This window comes from Mya arenaria, chromosome 4, assembly GCF_026914265.1.
Source record: "Mya arenaria isolate MELC-2E11 chromosome 4, ASM2691426v1".
NCBI classification, from domain to species: domain Eukaryota; kingdom Metazoa; phylum Mollusca; class Bivalvia; order Myida; family Myidae; genus Mya; species Mya arenaria.
This window is the reverse complement of record NC_069125.1, coordinates 18686906-18704480: the sequence shown is the minus strand read 5'-3', so window position 1 is coordinate 18704480 and position 17575 is coordinate 18686906. Positions and strand designations below refer to the sequence as shown.

The following is a 17575-nucleotide window of genomic DNA, read 5'->3' as shown; positions in this document are numbered from 1 at the left end:
AATCTTTCCTTCTTGTCATAAATGTGTTAGATATTCATAAAAATTACCTTAATTTTGGGCCTGTCATAGCATGTATGTTCAAATTATTGTGGAAAAAATCCTGTTTGGTTATAACCAAATGTAGGAATAATTATAGTCACAGTTGTAGCTTTTCGCTTTGCATCAGATTTTGATCAAATTTCACACATTTGTTCAGCATCATGGGAAGGTGTGTCGCCCACAGCTTTCACCTTAAAAGGTCAACTTCAAATTTAGTGGTCATTTTGGAGCCCAATAGGGATTTCATATGAATATTTCTTGTCTTGGCTGTAACATTTGTAAATTTCCATCTGATTACGACCAAACTTCACAGAATTGTGGAACAGTATTGGAAGATGTATCACCATTTGTGGTCCCAGCTTAAAGGTCAAGGTTGCACTTGGTGGTCAGTGGAGCCCAGCAATAAAATGTATCTTAGGCTCTCAACTGTAATTTTAGTTAACCAAATTCCTCAGGTGCATATATCATTAGTAAATTTATATCTATTCAAATTACCTTTATATTATACAAATAGCTATCAGTCGTACAAGACCAAACTGGGAGCTTTTATCATGTTCCTGTGACAGCTTGTTTATCCAGAATAAAGCCGTATTATTAGCATGGCTTGTGCCCTTGATGTGGTGATAATTTCACCCTTATATATATATATATATTTATCTAAATACCATCAGTGTAGCAGATGGCAAGGGGTCAGACTCAATAGCGATGGGTGGTCAGACTCAAGGTGTTGGGTCAGACTGGAAAGAAATTTGTCAAACTCAAAGTCGATGAGTCAGATTTGAAGATGTTGAGTCAGACTCAAAGGAGATGGGACAAACTCAATAGCGATGGGTTAGACTCAAAGGAGATTTGAAGGTGTATGGTTATACTCAGGCGTTAGGTCAAATTGAAGGAGATGGGTCAAACTCGAAAGCGAAAGGTCAGACTCGAAGGCGTTGGATCAGACTGTAACGAGATGGGTCAAACTGGAAGTTGATGGGTCAGACTCAAAGGAGATGGGTCAGATTCAAAGGCATTGGGTCAGACTCCAAGGAGATAGGTCAGATTCAGTCAGACTTGAAGGCAATGGGTCGGACTTGAAGATGATAGGTCAGGCTCAAAGGGGTTGGGTCAGACTTGAAGGAGATAGGTCAGACTGGAGAGATGGGTCCAACTTGAAGGCAATGGGTCAGATTCGAAAGCGTGGAGATGGGTCAGACTCGGAAATTTAAAGGCATCGGCTCAGGCTCGGAAGTGATGGGTCAGACTGGAAGGAGATGGGTCAAATTGAAGGCGTTGGATCAGACTGGAAGGAGATGGGTTAAACTCGAAGGCAATGGGTTGGACTCAAAATGCAGACCAATATGCAATTTAGAAGCAACTGCATATTTTTATAGACATCTTCTCTGATTGAAAGCCAATAACAACAAATCAAAATTGTGAAATATATATTTATTATAAATACAAAATTATGAAATTTGTACAGAACAGTAATAATAATATAAAGATGATTAAATAATATCTGATAAATATAGCACAAATGAACCCAAGTGTAAAAATCATCAAAAATTGGCAATGTTTTTTCTCCCACTTTACATTTAAGATGATGTTTTATCACATGCTTTACTTTGTTTCCAGTTTAAAATATTTTATATATACATATATTTTTTTTGTATAACACATGAGTAATATAACATTACTATATTCCTTTTGGTCAGAAAATATATCACACATCGTCTTTGTACGCAAATTGAAAAAATTTTTTTTGTTAATTTGCAATATTTTAGCAAGTTGTTCATTTCTCATTTAGTTTTCATGATAAAAAATGATTTGAATGAAGTAGTATTTTCCATCTAAATCTTAATAGAAAACATGTTATTTCTTCTTGATTTGTTTTATACATTTTAAAGACCTTCAATACTTAAACTGACGTCAATCATTAAAGTATATTAAATTCATCCTATCTGATATGACGTCACAATTTGAACAAGCAAATTTCATTTAAAGTATAGTGTCTATGTTGGTATTCTCACTTGATATCATCTTATTATTCTTTCAATTTAAATTGAATTAAAATACTCAAATTTTAAAACAGGTAACATATAGATTTGCCCTTGTCCATCTGTCCACAAGTATAATGCAAACTTGAGACCTTGTCGGAATGTTTTGAGATGATGAAGTTGTGCACCCGGGGTTCAGTTTGCAGCTCTACATAGTAAGGGAGAGTTATGGCCCTTCAATTACCAAAAATTGGCATTTTCGAACTTCCAAAAATATATGACCTCGAGTCATTGAAACCTTAGGGTAATGTTGTTGGGGTGAATAGCAACAGTTCTTTTAACATTTCCTGTGTCATGTGAGGCAAGTCAGGGTATACGTGTCCAGTGGACACATTGGTTTTTTACCGGAAGAAGCATGATGTCATAAAAAGAATCTGACACTCTTCATGATATAATTCACTTTTTTTTTCAACTTGTCCAGGAATTATGTTTGTAATCTTGCAAAATACTTGATTGTGAATTTTTTTTTAATAAACTTGTTGAACAAAATTATGTATTATACGACAAATCATGACGGATCATATGATATATCTGTTAACAAAATGATTGTGAAAAAATGCAAACCAACAATAAATGTAGCTTGTGCATAAAAGCAGATGTTGAAATGAAAACTTTAATATGGTAATAATGTTTCGACCCCAAAAAAGTAGCGATCATTGTATGGAAGTTCATATCATATAATAATATATCGGCAACAATTTATTACATGTTAAAATATACAATAACTTCATAATCAATATCATTAGTCTTTTCTCCATTGTCTGAGATTACCAACATCCTCAATATTTACCATTCCTACTTTGTTCAACAAAGGAATATATCTACATGCATGTGTTAGTCCAGGGTTATCATGTGACTATGGTTGTAAATCCCTTCATTTGTTTACCAGTTAAAAATAATTTTATCAGGGTAATTTGGCTTCATTTCAATGAACATAAGGGCGAAACTCAACAAATGGTGAGTCAAGCATGGTAAAACTTGCTACAAAAAAGCATTATTTCCAGCATTCAAGTGTTTTCACATCTATAACATCACCACGGTCATGACAATATCTCAATACCATGTTTTACATTCAAAAACAGACAGTTAAATATAAAAAACAAACTTATAATTTTAACAACAAAAAATGCTGCCTGCAGCATTGTGTTAGTTTAATTCAATTCAATGGTTTACATTGTGTAGAAATATCCAAATGCCCAGCACTTTAAAGATCAAAATGAAAATCGATGTATAAACAAGGTTCCATAATTAACAAGGTTCCATAATTATCTGCCTGTATAAATTTACTTCAATCAATCATAAACTCTATCGACCAACTAAAGAAATATCTATACAAAAGAATCACTGAGCAAAAACCAACACTGATCTGTTCTTGTTTTTTCAGTTGACTATTATAGAAGTCAAGATTGTGTGCTTTACTATACATGTGTACCAAGTTTCATTCCAATATCTTGAACAGTATTTAAGTAATGGTCAAGGTGAAAGCTTTTGCATGACAACTTGGTGGCTACTGCAATAGCTCAACTTTTTTTCTTAAAAAAACAACAAACAAATAAGCTTGGGGAACAAGTCTACCGTCATATGATAAAATTATAATAACCAAACAAAACATAGCTGTAACATAAAAATGAGGTTGCGAAACATGACTCACATATGAACTTGTTTTGAAGCTACACATAATGTAACTTTTAAGTGCGCTAAGCTTGCTGACATTCTCATAAACCTCTTACTATTGTAGTGTTATTCTAAACCTGTAAATTGTACATATATCCCTACTAAAGTAAACTAAAAATAGTCTAGACCTAGTGAACTAAAAGTAGCCCAGACTAAGAGAACTAAATGTAGTCCAGAATTAATGAACTAAAAGTAGTCCATAATTAATGAACTAAAAGTAGTCCAAACTTAATGAACTGAAAGAAGTCCAAAATTAATGAACTAAAAGTAGTCCAGAATTAATGAACTGAAATAAGTCCAAATTTAATGAACTAAAAGTAGTCCAAAATTAATGAACTGAAAGAAGTCCAGAACTAATGAACTAAAAGTAGTCCAGGATTAATGAACTAAAAGTAGTCCACTTGTACCCGTAGTGTCTAGGCAACATCTGTAATAATATATACATAGAAAAAGACTAGAATAAACTATGAGCCTTATTTCTAGCTATTCTTTTCTACAGTGTTGCAAATATGAAACTTTTAAGGTTGACCATATTAAACTCTGGCTAAATAAGATTGCACAGAAAAAATAAATGCTAATAAATACAATATAAATCAGTATTTTGATGATTAAACAAAGGATATTTTTTTGCATGAAACCACAAAAACGTGGTTAAAAAATAAGAAATTCTTGTGTGTGTGTTTTCTCACTCAATCTAACAAAATGTGATTACCTATTTACCACAGGAATAATCATAATTGTACACATCTACCACCAGAATAATCAAAGAAATATGACATATAAGAACTAGATACATGTACTATGATAATCTATAAGTAACAGTATTATTTACATAAGAAAATGTTTTAAACATGCCTTTTTATATTTTTGTGTAATGCTTGGTGGATTTATTTTAGTGACATGTGACCTGTTTGTTTGAATAATGCATTTGTCATTAACGTGGAATATTCAAGGTAAAAACCTATATTTATGTATAAACTCAAATGAATGCCTTATTCTTTGTTCAAATATATCATATGGCATTGGAAAAAGCATGATTTTCCCAAGCAGAATCATCTTATGAATTAAAGTTACAGAATCTGATGTCTATTTAATACAAACATTCTAGTTTTATTCGGAATATAAATGCATGCAGCACACTTGTATTTTATAAAGATCATCAGCTCATCATAACTTATGATATAATGTTTTTTTCTTTAATTTAAACATGTACAGAAATACTTTTCCATCCGCTCAATATAGGCATCGAGGGGCTGTTCTATAAAGGGGCAATTCCATCAAGAGGGCCATTCCTTCAAGGGGCTACTAAATGCACTAGTTTATACCTAATAGAGATAATCTTAAGGACTTGTGTTGAAAATTTCTCTTCGGAAGATTTTCATCAGCTGATTTAGGTTATATTTGCAATGCAATTGATTTAAAATTTCTAATATTAGCGGAAAAATCAAATCTTCGCAAAATGAAAGCAGTGTTCAGTATAATTTTTCAGCACATCATCACTGTAAACTATAACTCTGATGGGTAAAACAGTTTTGTCATCACCATCTGCTTATTTTGGCCATGTGTCAGAGATAGAATTGGAGCATCTCCCATGCTCCATTTTTGGGTGCGTAAACATTCCGTAATAGAGAGCAACCCACAGTATGGCACTTTGGCACAAAGATCTCGGAAATCTCGATCAGGTCGCGGAGTTTTCCTAAGCAACTGACGCGTGCAGACCTCGAGACTTCCAGCATGTCCAAGAATCAGGATGTTGCCTCCTGTAAAGAACATGTCATGTGTTTGATATACATGAAGAATATCACTTTTGTTACAAAAACCAACAAAAAAAAACCTTTACGCATAACAATAGCTATCAGTGCATGTACTGGGATATCATTATGTATAACGATTACAAAAACACAAGAAAATTTGCTAAGAATTCGATTTAATTGAAGGTAATTAGGTTTGAGAGATTTAAAGAATAACGTGGTAGGTTGATTTCACATAAGAATTGCTCCAGCTGAATTGTATAGAAGTATCAGAATTTTCAGTTTTCAGTTTTTCAAGTTTACCAACTTGTATATGTATTTAATGTATTTAATTGGTCTAAACCCCATTCACAAGAAAGCCAAAAATCATACCAAATTTAGATAACATGTATTGCCCTTGTGAGATAAGTCTATATATTTTAAAGATTAAAATATTAACTGCTCAGGACACAAGAAATTAATATTTTTCAAAGAACCTACCTTCTTGCTGATGTCGAATCACAATATTCCTTGATGTTTCACCGGAGCGCCGATAATAACCTTCTATATTCTCCTCCATATCGAATTTGGTTATCGGCACAAATGGCTTATATGACAAGTCCACATTGAACCCGTGGCTTTTTAATTCCGTTGGAGTGAAGAATTTCGGCAGCCCTAATTGGTACCATCCGAGCCACTCGAAGATCCCAGGCTCTACGTGCAGGGGAACTGTTGCCTGACCCATACCTGAAAACAGTAGAGCACTTGAAATAATAATTACATGAGACAATTTATAGAGATTTAATCTTTAAATTAAAGAGTTGTGTTCTATTATCACACGCATATTTAGTGAAAGAGTGCATGTTAAAAGGTAATCATTGCACATTTTTTACCATCTGTGTCATGTTCAGTTTTTTTAAACAATAAGGCAGCAGTAGAGTATAAAAGTATATGTTTATAACAACCAAGAAGAGGTCGTGCAGATTTTTAGAAAGAATTTCTCTACTCAAGATATTGTTCATGTAACATATGTATATGTTCTTATGGTATGCCTTTAAGTAACAGTTTTCTAGACAACATTTGGTATGGTATGATAATAATTTATTTATAAGCAATATGTCTCAACTTTTCAAATAGTGGCCAAAATTTCATACTACATATACTGTACTTATCTAAATAAGTATAACATTGAAAAAAGTGAATTTTCAAAAAATAATCATTGTTTCTCTTATTCTAGACTATTGCCTGTAATAAACGAAATTAATACACACAGTAGTGAGTACTGGTAAAAAATTATGACATCATATCCATTATGCCATTTAGCAAAAATTCGGCCAATTTCAAAAATCATTTAATTATTGACTTAAATAAATTATTAGCATGAAATAAAAATAGTGTTTCAGTGTGTGGTGGCAATATATTTTATCTCCTGAACACTAAACATAATTATTTCACAAAGCTAAAATACACAAATAAGCTATTGTTCTCCATATCATATTCGAAAGTTTTTCGAATATACTCAAGCAGTTCTCACTTTTAAGAACACTGGTGGCAGTCTGAACACATCGCAGGGACGGCGACACGTACACATGATCAAAGGTGATTCCCTTCGACTTCAATGCTTCACCTGAGAATAGAAACAGTGAATTATGACCTGCATAACTCTTAAAACAGTATTCAGTGTGTGTATACCACGTGATAAATTACGTCATATATATGCTAAGGCGGAAGGCAACATTTTGAAAGTTTAAATCAAAGACAACTTTTTGTTTACTACACCATTTTAAATAAAACAAAGGGCAGTCTAAGCCGCTTAAAGAGCCCCGCCTTCGTTTTATTACTGAAGTTTTATAAGCTGATTTATTTCATCAATCACTTCGACAAACCTTTTTCCTAAATAATGTTTTGACAGTGCTCCATAAACGGCCATATTGTGAAAAGGTTTGTCAAGTGCTTTAAGAAACTAAACTCTCAATCAAACTCTGGGAAAAACCCAAATGCGGGGCTCCGTAAGCTGCATAGACTGCGCTAAGTTTCATTTAAAATGGTAGAGAAATAGTGAAGTTAACTTTGTTTAAAGTCTTCATTCAAAGCAAAATACTGCCTTCCGACGTAGCATTTATGACATAATTTATAACGTGGTATACACACACTGAGTCTTTACTAGTCAGACCAATGAACAAGGTCAAGAAAGAACCTGTTATTGAAACAAACCTGATATATTCCATCCACAGAATGATGGCACCACCACAGTGCAATACAGTATCTCAACAGTTATAAGGATATTATCAATGTTTCTTACTTACAATTACAAACAAAAACTTATTCAATATGCTTTCTGCGTAAACAGGTCATAATAGTTGAAGCCCTGAATAATAAGTATTCGGTTTTCCCAAGATAATCCTCTGGTACACACAAACAAAATTGTACTATTCTAAAATACCAACAAAACTTCAAAAACAATAGAGTCAGTGATCTATTACATGAATTTCAATAGCTCAAATTTCACCTTTTTATTAGTAGCTGCATGGGAAAACCTGGTTATGTGAATTCTGGGTTACATCTATTAGAAATACATGTATGAAATAACTTACTTTAGTTTGCTTTAAATTGAATTGGGTTTAATCTTATTCATTTAATGCTAATATTCATAATTTGGTCATTTCAAAAACATTCTTAATATGTATGTGATTATTTAACAGTCTTTATGTAAAGAATTCATGTCTCCATGCTATCATTAATATTTAATAGCATACAAATACTCAATATGGTAAGCTGTATTAAATAACAACATATACCTGTCAGGTGTGCCTGGAAAGATCCAAGGGTAGTGAGGGGTGCGTCCTTTGCGTATTCATAATGAGTGCCCGCCCGCTTGGGCATAGATTTCGGCATGTTCAAATCTGATGGTCTGTAGTTACCTAGTGGGGCATCAATTAAAGATATGTTTTTATTGAAACTGGTACATGCATATTGTACGGTACATGATATAATTATTTATTTAGTTGATTTAATTGCTATTTGATTAATATTTTCACAGATAGAGTGTCAACATCTATTTTACAGCCATAATTAGACATTTTTAGCAATAAGAGACATTACATGACACATATTATTGCAAGTGTTATTCGCCTTACTAGACATGGTATCATTCTCACTGGTAAAGTGTATACCAAATTTTATAAGAATATCTTAAATGGTTATAATTCTAGTTTTGTTTTTTTTGCCTTTTATTTATGTAGTCGGTCAATAGCTATTCACAGCCTGTGTGTTCTCTGTTATGTCATACCGACTTAAAATAAAATTTGATTTCTCACTAGTAACATGTGAACCATTTCTTGAGTTATAGTAATGTTGAAGTTTTTGCATGACATTGTGAAACTAAAAAACTGCAATTAAGTCCCTTTGCCTCTACTAATTTGAATCTTCCTCCACCTCACCATCATCATCAAAGCAGAGGTCCACCCAACTCCTGCCAAACAAAAAATCCATCCTCTCCCCATGTCTCATCACCACCAGGGATCTCGGGATGCCCAGGTCCTGGGGTCTCACCTCCTTCCTCGGCACTGGTGACTTCTTCACCTCTTTGTTCACCTGAAACATAGAATTCTATAATTGAAACATGTGAAACAGGGGCTATTATAGACAAATTTCCTCTGTTCCCTAACACAATTTCAAGAGCAACAATTTCCACAAAACTGTAGGCAAAGGCTTCTTCTCCTAAGCCAAAGGATGTTCAAGGGCTACCAGGCTAATCCTTGGATAAGCTCAAAATGACCAGCATGTTCAAGGGCTACCACTCTAGTCGTAGGATAAGCTCAAAATGACCAGCATGTTCAAGGGTTACCACTTTAAGTATAGGATAAGCCCAAAATTATGAGCATGTTCAAGGGCTACCACTCTAGGCCTTGGATAAGCCCAAAATGATCAACATTTTCAAGGGCTACCACTTCATGTTTAGGATAAGCCCAAAATTATCAGATGTTCAAAGGGCTACCATGCTAAGCCTAGATAAGCCCAAAAAGTTCAGCATGTTCCAGGGCTACCACGCTAGGCCTAGGCAAACATTTCATGCTGTGTTCAATGGTCCCATTGAGGGATTGATAAAAGAAGCAACACGTAAAAATTATTTCGATGACAATAGTTATCAAAAGTCTGGAAACTCTACTTATCTTATGCAGTATTTGTAAAGGAGTCATTCTGCCGATGTGTTCAAACTTTTCAGAAAGTCTGTCAAATTGTCAATTACGACATGTACAGAAAAACACCTAACATTTATAAACGAAACTATCTGATAACTAAATTTAAATAAATTACAAATTATTGTTACGCTTTGTTTTTCATTAAAATTTTATCAACAGATTAAAGTGTGTGCTTTTTTTGTTATTTAACTTGTTATGTAAACAGATTTGTTAGTTAAAATATGTTCTTCATGAAACACTGCCCTAGTTTTTCATTATTGCAATGGTTAAATATCCTTTAAATATTCAACTTAATATTATTTAGCAGCAATAAGTAAAACATGAATTGAAGCAAAAATAACTGAATCAACATGTTTGATATCAGAATTGAATTGAATCAAACTTTAAGTGAATCGTTGCAGCTCTAGCTGTCACACAGACAAGTACCCCTTCACCAGACAAATTAGAAACCCATGGCGCGCCTGTCACACAGACAAGTACCCCTTCACCAGACAAATTAGAAACCCATGGCGCGCCTGTCACACAGACAAGTACCCCTTCACCAGACAAATTAGAAACCCATGGCGCGCCTGTCACACTGACAAGTACCCCTTCACCAGAAAAATTAGAAACCCATGGCGCGCCTGTCACACAGACAAGTACCCCTTCACCAGACAAATTAGAAACCCATGGCGCGCGTGTCACACAGACAAGTACCCCTTCACCAGACAAATTAGAAACCCATGGCGCGCCTGTCACACAGACAAGTACCCCTTCACCAGACAAATTAGAAACCCATGGCGCGCCTGTCACACAGACAAGTACCCCTTCACCAGACAAATTAGAAACCCATGGCGCGCCTGTCACACATACAAGTACAAGTACGCACCTTGGCATATGTCGGATCTGCCTTCCAGACTGCTTCATAGGTCTCCCCTGAAGCCTTAGGGGGTTTGGGCAAGGGCATGTGTGCATGGCTGTCCCCGTTACACACTGGGGAGGGTGTCTCCTTTTGTACCAACAACTCTGACCTGAAAAATAAAAAAAAATCTTTTAATTTATGCTGCATATCAGCATAGCTAGGTCATCAACACCAAGGCCCCTGGCTTCAGTAGCTTATTTCAATAAGCTATATTACATACTTATATTGAATTTTGATGAATGAAAACTGGTTTATTCTGATTATCATAAATCTCTTAAAGAAGTTAACATTACACAATTTATTGAAAACCATAAATATTGAGCTTAGCTTAATCCTTTTATAAGGGACTTAAGAAGTTTCGAGAAATCGGGGCCTGGTTATTATATCTATGAATTGAAAACCAGTTTAAAATCATAATTGGAAATATTCATAAAAGCAATTTTATGTTTTTTTATTTGTATAAAAGAATATCAAGCTGCATTTAAATGTTAATAAATGACTTAACAATGAATAAAAGGAATTATTTTACCATAGTTTTCTTATTATTTTACCATATTTTTCATATTTGTAAGTATTATTTTTAATGATAAAAGGTAATGTTAAGGGTTTCAGCTGAAATGTACAGAATACCATATAATTCATAACTTCATACTGCTGTTTAAATGCAGCCACAGAGAAATAATCAATTCCAAGATTGTAAACAATCAATTTTTGAAAATACTCGATCCTAGATAATTGCTTCAGATAACCACATGTACCACTGATTTTATACAATTTTAAGCAACACTCATTTTTTCAAACACACTTCCATAAGTCCATATTTCAAACTGCACTGGGTTGGTATTTATTAAACATATTAAGCCATTTCTTAATTTCTTATCTTAAGGAATCTGATCCACAATTATAATGTTAAATTTTGATGCCCGGTGTTCCAATGTAATTTTGATAACATCTGAACGGGCAATTTTTGACCACCTGATAAAATGTGTCCTTTTCAACCCTGTCACTTTCCTGCAGGACTTTTCTTTTTTTAACTAAGCTAAAACCCTACTTTATGTTCCTAATAAAAACTAATACTCACAATGTATCAGGGTTCTCAAAGGTTTCAGTTGAACAGTCTAAAATAGTAAAGGAGCCTACCAGCTTCTACTTATTCTACTTAAAATTCACTTATTTTTTTCAAATTTGAACCAGCCCAATTGCCATTTGAACCGTCCATTTTGACCAGCAACTGGTTCTTATTGATAAAACGGTGTTAACATGTTCCTGTAACTGTTACATGTAGCTTGTATGAACAGTAAAAGTTACTCAGGCTCTTAGGTAGGGTCCCTTGAAAAAGTAGGAGGAAAATAGGAGATTTTATTACATAACAGTAGAAGAAAGTAGCAGTTTTTTGCAACAATAAAATAGGAAAATAAGGTATTTAGAACACCAGCTTAAGGTCATTTTAAATTTCTTTCTTAAAAAAACATTTTTTAACATCTAATACCTATTTTGTCAAACATGTGAATGTACTAAGCACTGAATGAAAGTTTTAAGTAGTTGAAAAATTTATAGCCATCAGGCCATTTCAGGATGGTTTACGTTTACGTTTAAAAGTGATTTCAAGTGGTTGCTCTTTTCCTGCGTTATTGTGATGTCATTTGAAAAAATGTTTCCGGTTGCAGTCGGGGCGTTCTATTTACAGAATGGGTAAGAAAGGAATGCTTAAAGATTTTCTTAAATGAAATGAAGTATTTTTTCAACAATTTTTGAATGAAATAATGAACTATTGGTGTAAATATAGGGAATGAATTGCGCGGTTGATGTCATTATCGGGGATATGAACGCAATTGGGCTGGTCAAAGTATGCGTGGAGTCCTTTAGACTTCACACTCTTTGACCAGCCCAATTGCGTTCATAACCCGATAATGACATCAACCCCGCAATTCATTCCTTAAATAAGCGCGGCTTCGGACTCACAAGGTAATTGGTGAAGAAAATTAATGAAAAAAGATAAAAACTAATGTACATATTGGCATTTTTCACCAAAAGTAGGATAAATATTATAAATATTATTATTATAGAAGGTTTTAACAAGAAAAAGGAACAAAAAAGGAGGCCTTTTCAAAAATACAAATGCTGGAAAGCACGAGTTATTGGGACCGTCTTATCATGCAGCAAATCAATCATTTATTCTTGATGAAAATGGGAGGGATTTTGAAACAAAAAGTTTGGCTAGAAACATAACATTGGTTATATTTGAATTTGGAAGTTGTTATTTTAATTTGATTTCTGACACTTGCTAAGTGATTATCTGAAGATCTTCATCCCATGATATTTTGTTCTTCGCTCTGACATTGATAAGATGGAAACACTGTGTTAAAACAGAAAAGATTGCTGTCAATGTATGCTTGTACTTATACAATACAATATACATGACTGTGTAAAGTTAATGTCAACCATGGAAAAGACATACGCATGTAACGCCCAAGTCCACGTTTCTGAAGTCCGTTCAGTATATGGCCCCGGAAACATGCTCTGCCGCCCCGTCAGCCAAGACGTCCCAAAATACCACTGATCTGTGCTTCGTGTTGGCTCATTGGGGTCCATAAAAACATAGTCCCCAATTATAAGGTCAAGCTCATCCTCAAGCGTTGCATGGTAGGTTTTCTTCACTCTCCGTACCTTAATAAGTTAAAGGACATACTGAAAATTTATTTGTAAACAGCAAATTTGAAATAGCATACTTGTACACATTTTTAAAGCTTAAGAATAGGGATTTTATTTCTGCACATTGATATGGGATGTTATATTCAACTCAAGTAAATATTTGCAGAGCAAAATAAAAACTGACAAATACAAACACAACCTCCCAGATCAAAATACAGAGCCAATAACCCTTGTATTATATACGCTACTGGCATTTGGAAGGTATGTTATAACATGTTATATAACATTTTAAAAACCCAGTATTTTGTTTGAGGAAGTCATTTCATTTCAACTTATCACGATCATAGTTTACATTACATTGGCAGAGTGGAATATGGACATACACTACATGGAAAACTGACAAGCTTAGATTTTGTGATTTATTTTGCTTGTAGATTTATGATACAATAAATTACATTCACACTTAAACTTTTAAAGGGACACAATAAGGGTTCATGAATATAAAAAAAGCATAATCATGTTTAACTCATTTGACTTTAATGATCAAAACCGAAACAAGCTATATATGATTTGTGTACAGTTTATAAATATTAGCCTTAAAATAATATTAACAGCTACATGGCCACAAATTCCCCAGTTAAAAAACGCCAGAATAAATTATGGCTAATATTTTTTATTATCTGTACAAAAAAACATATGCTTATTTATGTTTTGATCATTTACGTCAAATGAATTAATGATGCATTAAAAAAAAAAAAAAATGCATCAACCTGTATTAAGCCCCTTTAAAGCTGCACTTTCACAGATTTACCATTTACAACTTTTTTATTTTTGTCTTGGAAAGAGCAAATTTTTGCGTAAATATCTGCAAACCAAAGATATAAGATTGCTGATAAAAAATCAGATCGTGGATTTTCATATTTCCATTCGAAAATTCATGATTTATGCTTAAACTGTTACTAACGGTTTAAGAAAAATGCATAAAACATCAATTTTTGAAATAAACTATAAAAATCTGCGATCTAATTTTTTGTCCGCAGTCTTATTTAGCTGGTTTCCTTGGATTTTCGCAAAAATTTGCTCGTACCAAGACAAAAAAATAAAAAGTTGTCAAAATGTTTTATCTGTGAGAGTGCAGCTTTAACACAAGCTTTCTGAAGAATATTAAGGCTCAAACTATACTACCTCACTTTTGCCAACCCTTGGGTCCCGGGAATACAAACGGACCTCCCACTGACATGCCGCATTAAGGTCGATCCCCCGAGCCTGCTGCATCAGCTCTTCATGGTACTCAGAAGAATACTGATAAGCCAATGTGATGTGAAGCTGTTTCTTCACTGGTTCAACATTGATTCCTGGGGGGTAGTAGATATTTTCCTCATGAAATATATACCTACATGTTCTTTAATATTCTAACAATGAAAATAATCTAAAGCCTAGATTCAGTGCAGTCTGATGTTAATTTGATTACTAATTGTCTAAAATAGGTAAGGGTAGAAATGTAAGTTCAACACTTCAAATTTCTTTAAAAAAAATAAATATTAAATGTTAACTAATTAAACAAGAGGGCCAATATGGCCAAATATCTCTCACATAATTGGACAAAAAGTTCCATAGTTATTGATCAGACAAAATTTTGGGCCTCTCGCTCCCGTACATTGCTAGTGAAACTCTGTGATAATCTTTTGAAATTGGACCAATGGTTTCTGAAGATTTTTTTTTCAAACTTATCCATATAGACATGGTGGCTATACTTTTTTATGAATCACAATGGGGTGAAGGACTCTGATATACAGTCCCCTAATGAAAATTCTGCAACCATTGACCTGACTTTTACAGATCAACATTGGGTGAAGGAATTTGATAGAGGATCATTTCTGTGAAATTATGTTAAAACTGCCATGAGCATTACTGATACACCAGCGGGAGTACTCACAAGCCATCTGAAGTACTTATAATTGGGAGTACTCATAAGCCAGCGTGAGTACTCACTAGCCAGCATGATATGTATTTGTTTTTAAACTTAATGCTAGGATAGGTTATTTTACAATTATAAATTCCATTTACGGGATTAAGTTTTATCTATATTCATACTAATAAGCATTTTAGGGTTAAAACACATCTGAGTATGTTTACAAAGCAACATAGTTGAAGTTTTTAACATTGTGAAACTGTCCAAACATGTAACAATTAATAGTTTAAATTCCTTCTACAAAACTTGGGTGTTTATTTATACAAACCAATTACCTAACAGACAAATATATTATTTTCCTACTTGTTTATAAATAATTACATTTTTCTTTCATTCAACTCCCCAATTATTCTTTTTTATTCGTTAACAAAGAAAAGCTAATACAATTTTAAGCCTTGATGTTGTTTTATAAAACTTCTATTACTGATATAAGGGTATATTCAGTTTTTTCAGAAAAAGTATAATTCTTTGTTTCTAAACTCACCATATTTCTTACACTCAGCACCAAACTTGCTGACAAGCTCTGTGAAGTATTTATAGCAGTTATCCTTGAGAAAACATCCTATGAAGTTGTTCTGGTTAAAGAAGTCCAGCTTGAGGGGGCCAGGGCATTCATCAAGGTATTCAGATATCATGTTCAGGGCCTTTTTTACCATGCCACATTTACTGTCCTCAACCTGTAAATTATGTATACATGTAATTCTCAGTTATATAACATTGTTCTGTACAATATGCAAGGATATTTTGTTCAGTACCCAGCTGGAATAAACAATGGCTTTTCAACTATGTCTTTTCCCTGCTAGATATGATGAATGATGCATAAATGATGATTTTTTATCAAATTCCCTAAAATATCAGTAGCAGGTTCTTGTGACATTAAAATTAATATGCCTTAGCTAAAATGAAGAGAATGGAATCTCAGAGACAAATCTATTTCCTTTCACTGAACCTAGATACATGTATGCTGATATTTCGTATGCACTCTATCTGCATCCGCTGCCTGCATAAGTAAACTATTATTGTCTGGTCTGTTCCTTGCAGACACATGGAATACTCTTTCCATTTTGAACTGCAGATGCACAGTTAAGATGCGGACTATGGATGTATAAAACGTGTACACATAATACATGATCACTTTGTTGTAATACCCCAGTGCTTTCAGTGCTTTGGTTTTTTAATTGATTTTTTTCTGAGATTTCTAGCTGTCGAAGAACAAGACATGTAAAGATCTGTTTTTAACTAGAGCTGTCACAGGAGTGACGAATACCCCCAAATGCCGCCTGGACACAGGAATGGAAAACCATTCCTTTGAAAAGAGGCCATAACTCCAAGGTTACTGCACACTGCATCTTCTTTTATCATGCATGTATTGTTTTATTTAAATCTGTTGAGTAATTTAGAAGTTACACTGCTGACAAGAAAAACTAGCTGATGCTCTAGCTGACTTCTTCTGGAATAAGACAAAACCATTTTTCTATTTTCGTAACAGTGCACAAAAACCTTTACTCCACTTGCTTCATTTTCAATCACAAGCATTGTCTTCACAGAGGCTGCCTATACAGCAAGTTTCATCACAATATCTCATGCCCAATTAAAGTTATGAAGCAGAAACCATTTTTCTATTTTTAGTAACAGTGACCTTGACCTTGGCCCCACCAGCCCCAATATCGAACTTGACCTGTATCTTCTGATGTTACACCTGTGTACCAAAAAATGTTCAAATCTGTCAAGCCTTTCATGAGTTATCGTCCGGAAACCGTTTTTCTATTTTTAGTAACAGTGACCTTGACCCCACCAGTCCCAATATCGAACTTGATCTGTATCTTCTGATGTTACATCTGTGTACCAAAAATTGTTCAAATCCGTTTAGCCTTTCATGAGTTATCGTCCGGAAACCGTTTTTCTTCTTTTAGTAACAGTGACCTTGGCCTTGGCCCCACCAGCCCCAATATCGAACTTGACCTGTATCTTCTGATGTTACACCTGTGTACCAAAAAATGTTCAAATCTGTCAAGCCTTTCATGAGTTATTGTCCGGAAACCATTTTTTTATTTTTAGTAACAGTGACCTTGACCCCACCAGTCCCAATATCGAACTTGATCTGTATCTTCTGATGTTACACCTATGTATCAAAAATTGTTCAAATCCGTTTAGCCTTTCATGAGTTATCGTCCGGAAACCGTTTTTCTATTTTTAGTAACAGTGACCTTGACCTTGGCCCCACCAGCCCCAATATCGAACTTGACCTGTATCTTCTGATGTTACACCTGTGTACCAAATTTTTTTCAAATCTGTCTAGCCTTTCATGAGTTATCGTCCGGAAACCATGAAAACCGACCGACCGACCGACCAACAGACCGACCGAC

The 17575-nt window shown here is 34.1% G+C and overlaps 1 protein-coding gene across 2 annotated transcripts in view; it reads right to left on the bottom strand.

Annotated features, from left to right (window-relative positions):
- Window positions 1–1455: 1455 nt before the first annotated feature.
- LOC128231556 (protein UBASH3A homolog) overlaps window positions 1456–17575 on the bottom strand; it is a 30039-nt gene continuing 13919 nt past the window's right edge. For both annotated transcript variants that reach the window (XM_052944550.1, XM_052944549.1), the window contains 9 exons: window positions 15694–15886; window positions 14423–14592; window positions 13044–13252; window positions 10553–10694; window positions 8923–9076; window positions 8281–8403; window positions 7017–7109; window positions 5984–6229; window positions 1456–5512 (listed from right to left, as the gene is read on the bottom strand). In XM_052944550.1, coding sequence (XP_052800510.1) covers window positions 5259–5512; window positions 5984–6229; window positions 7017–7109; window positions 8281–8403; window positions 8923–9076; window positions 10553–10694; window positions 13044–13252; window positions 14423–14592; window positions 15694–15886 — 1584 coding nt within the window. In that variant the 3' untranslated portion in view covers window positions 1456–5258. The remainder of the gene's footprint in view (window positions 5513–5983; window positions 6230–7016; window positions 7110–8280; window positions 8404–8922; window positions 9077–10552; window positions 10695–13043; window positions 13253–14422; window positions 14593–15693; window positions 15887–17575) is intronic.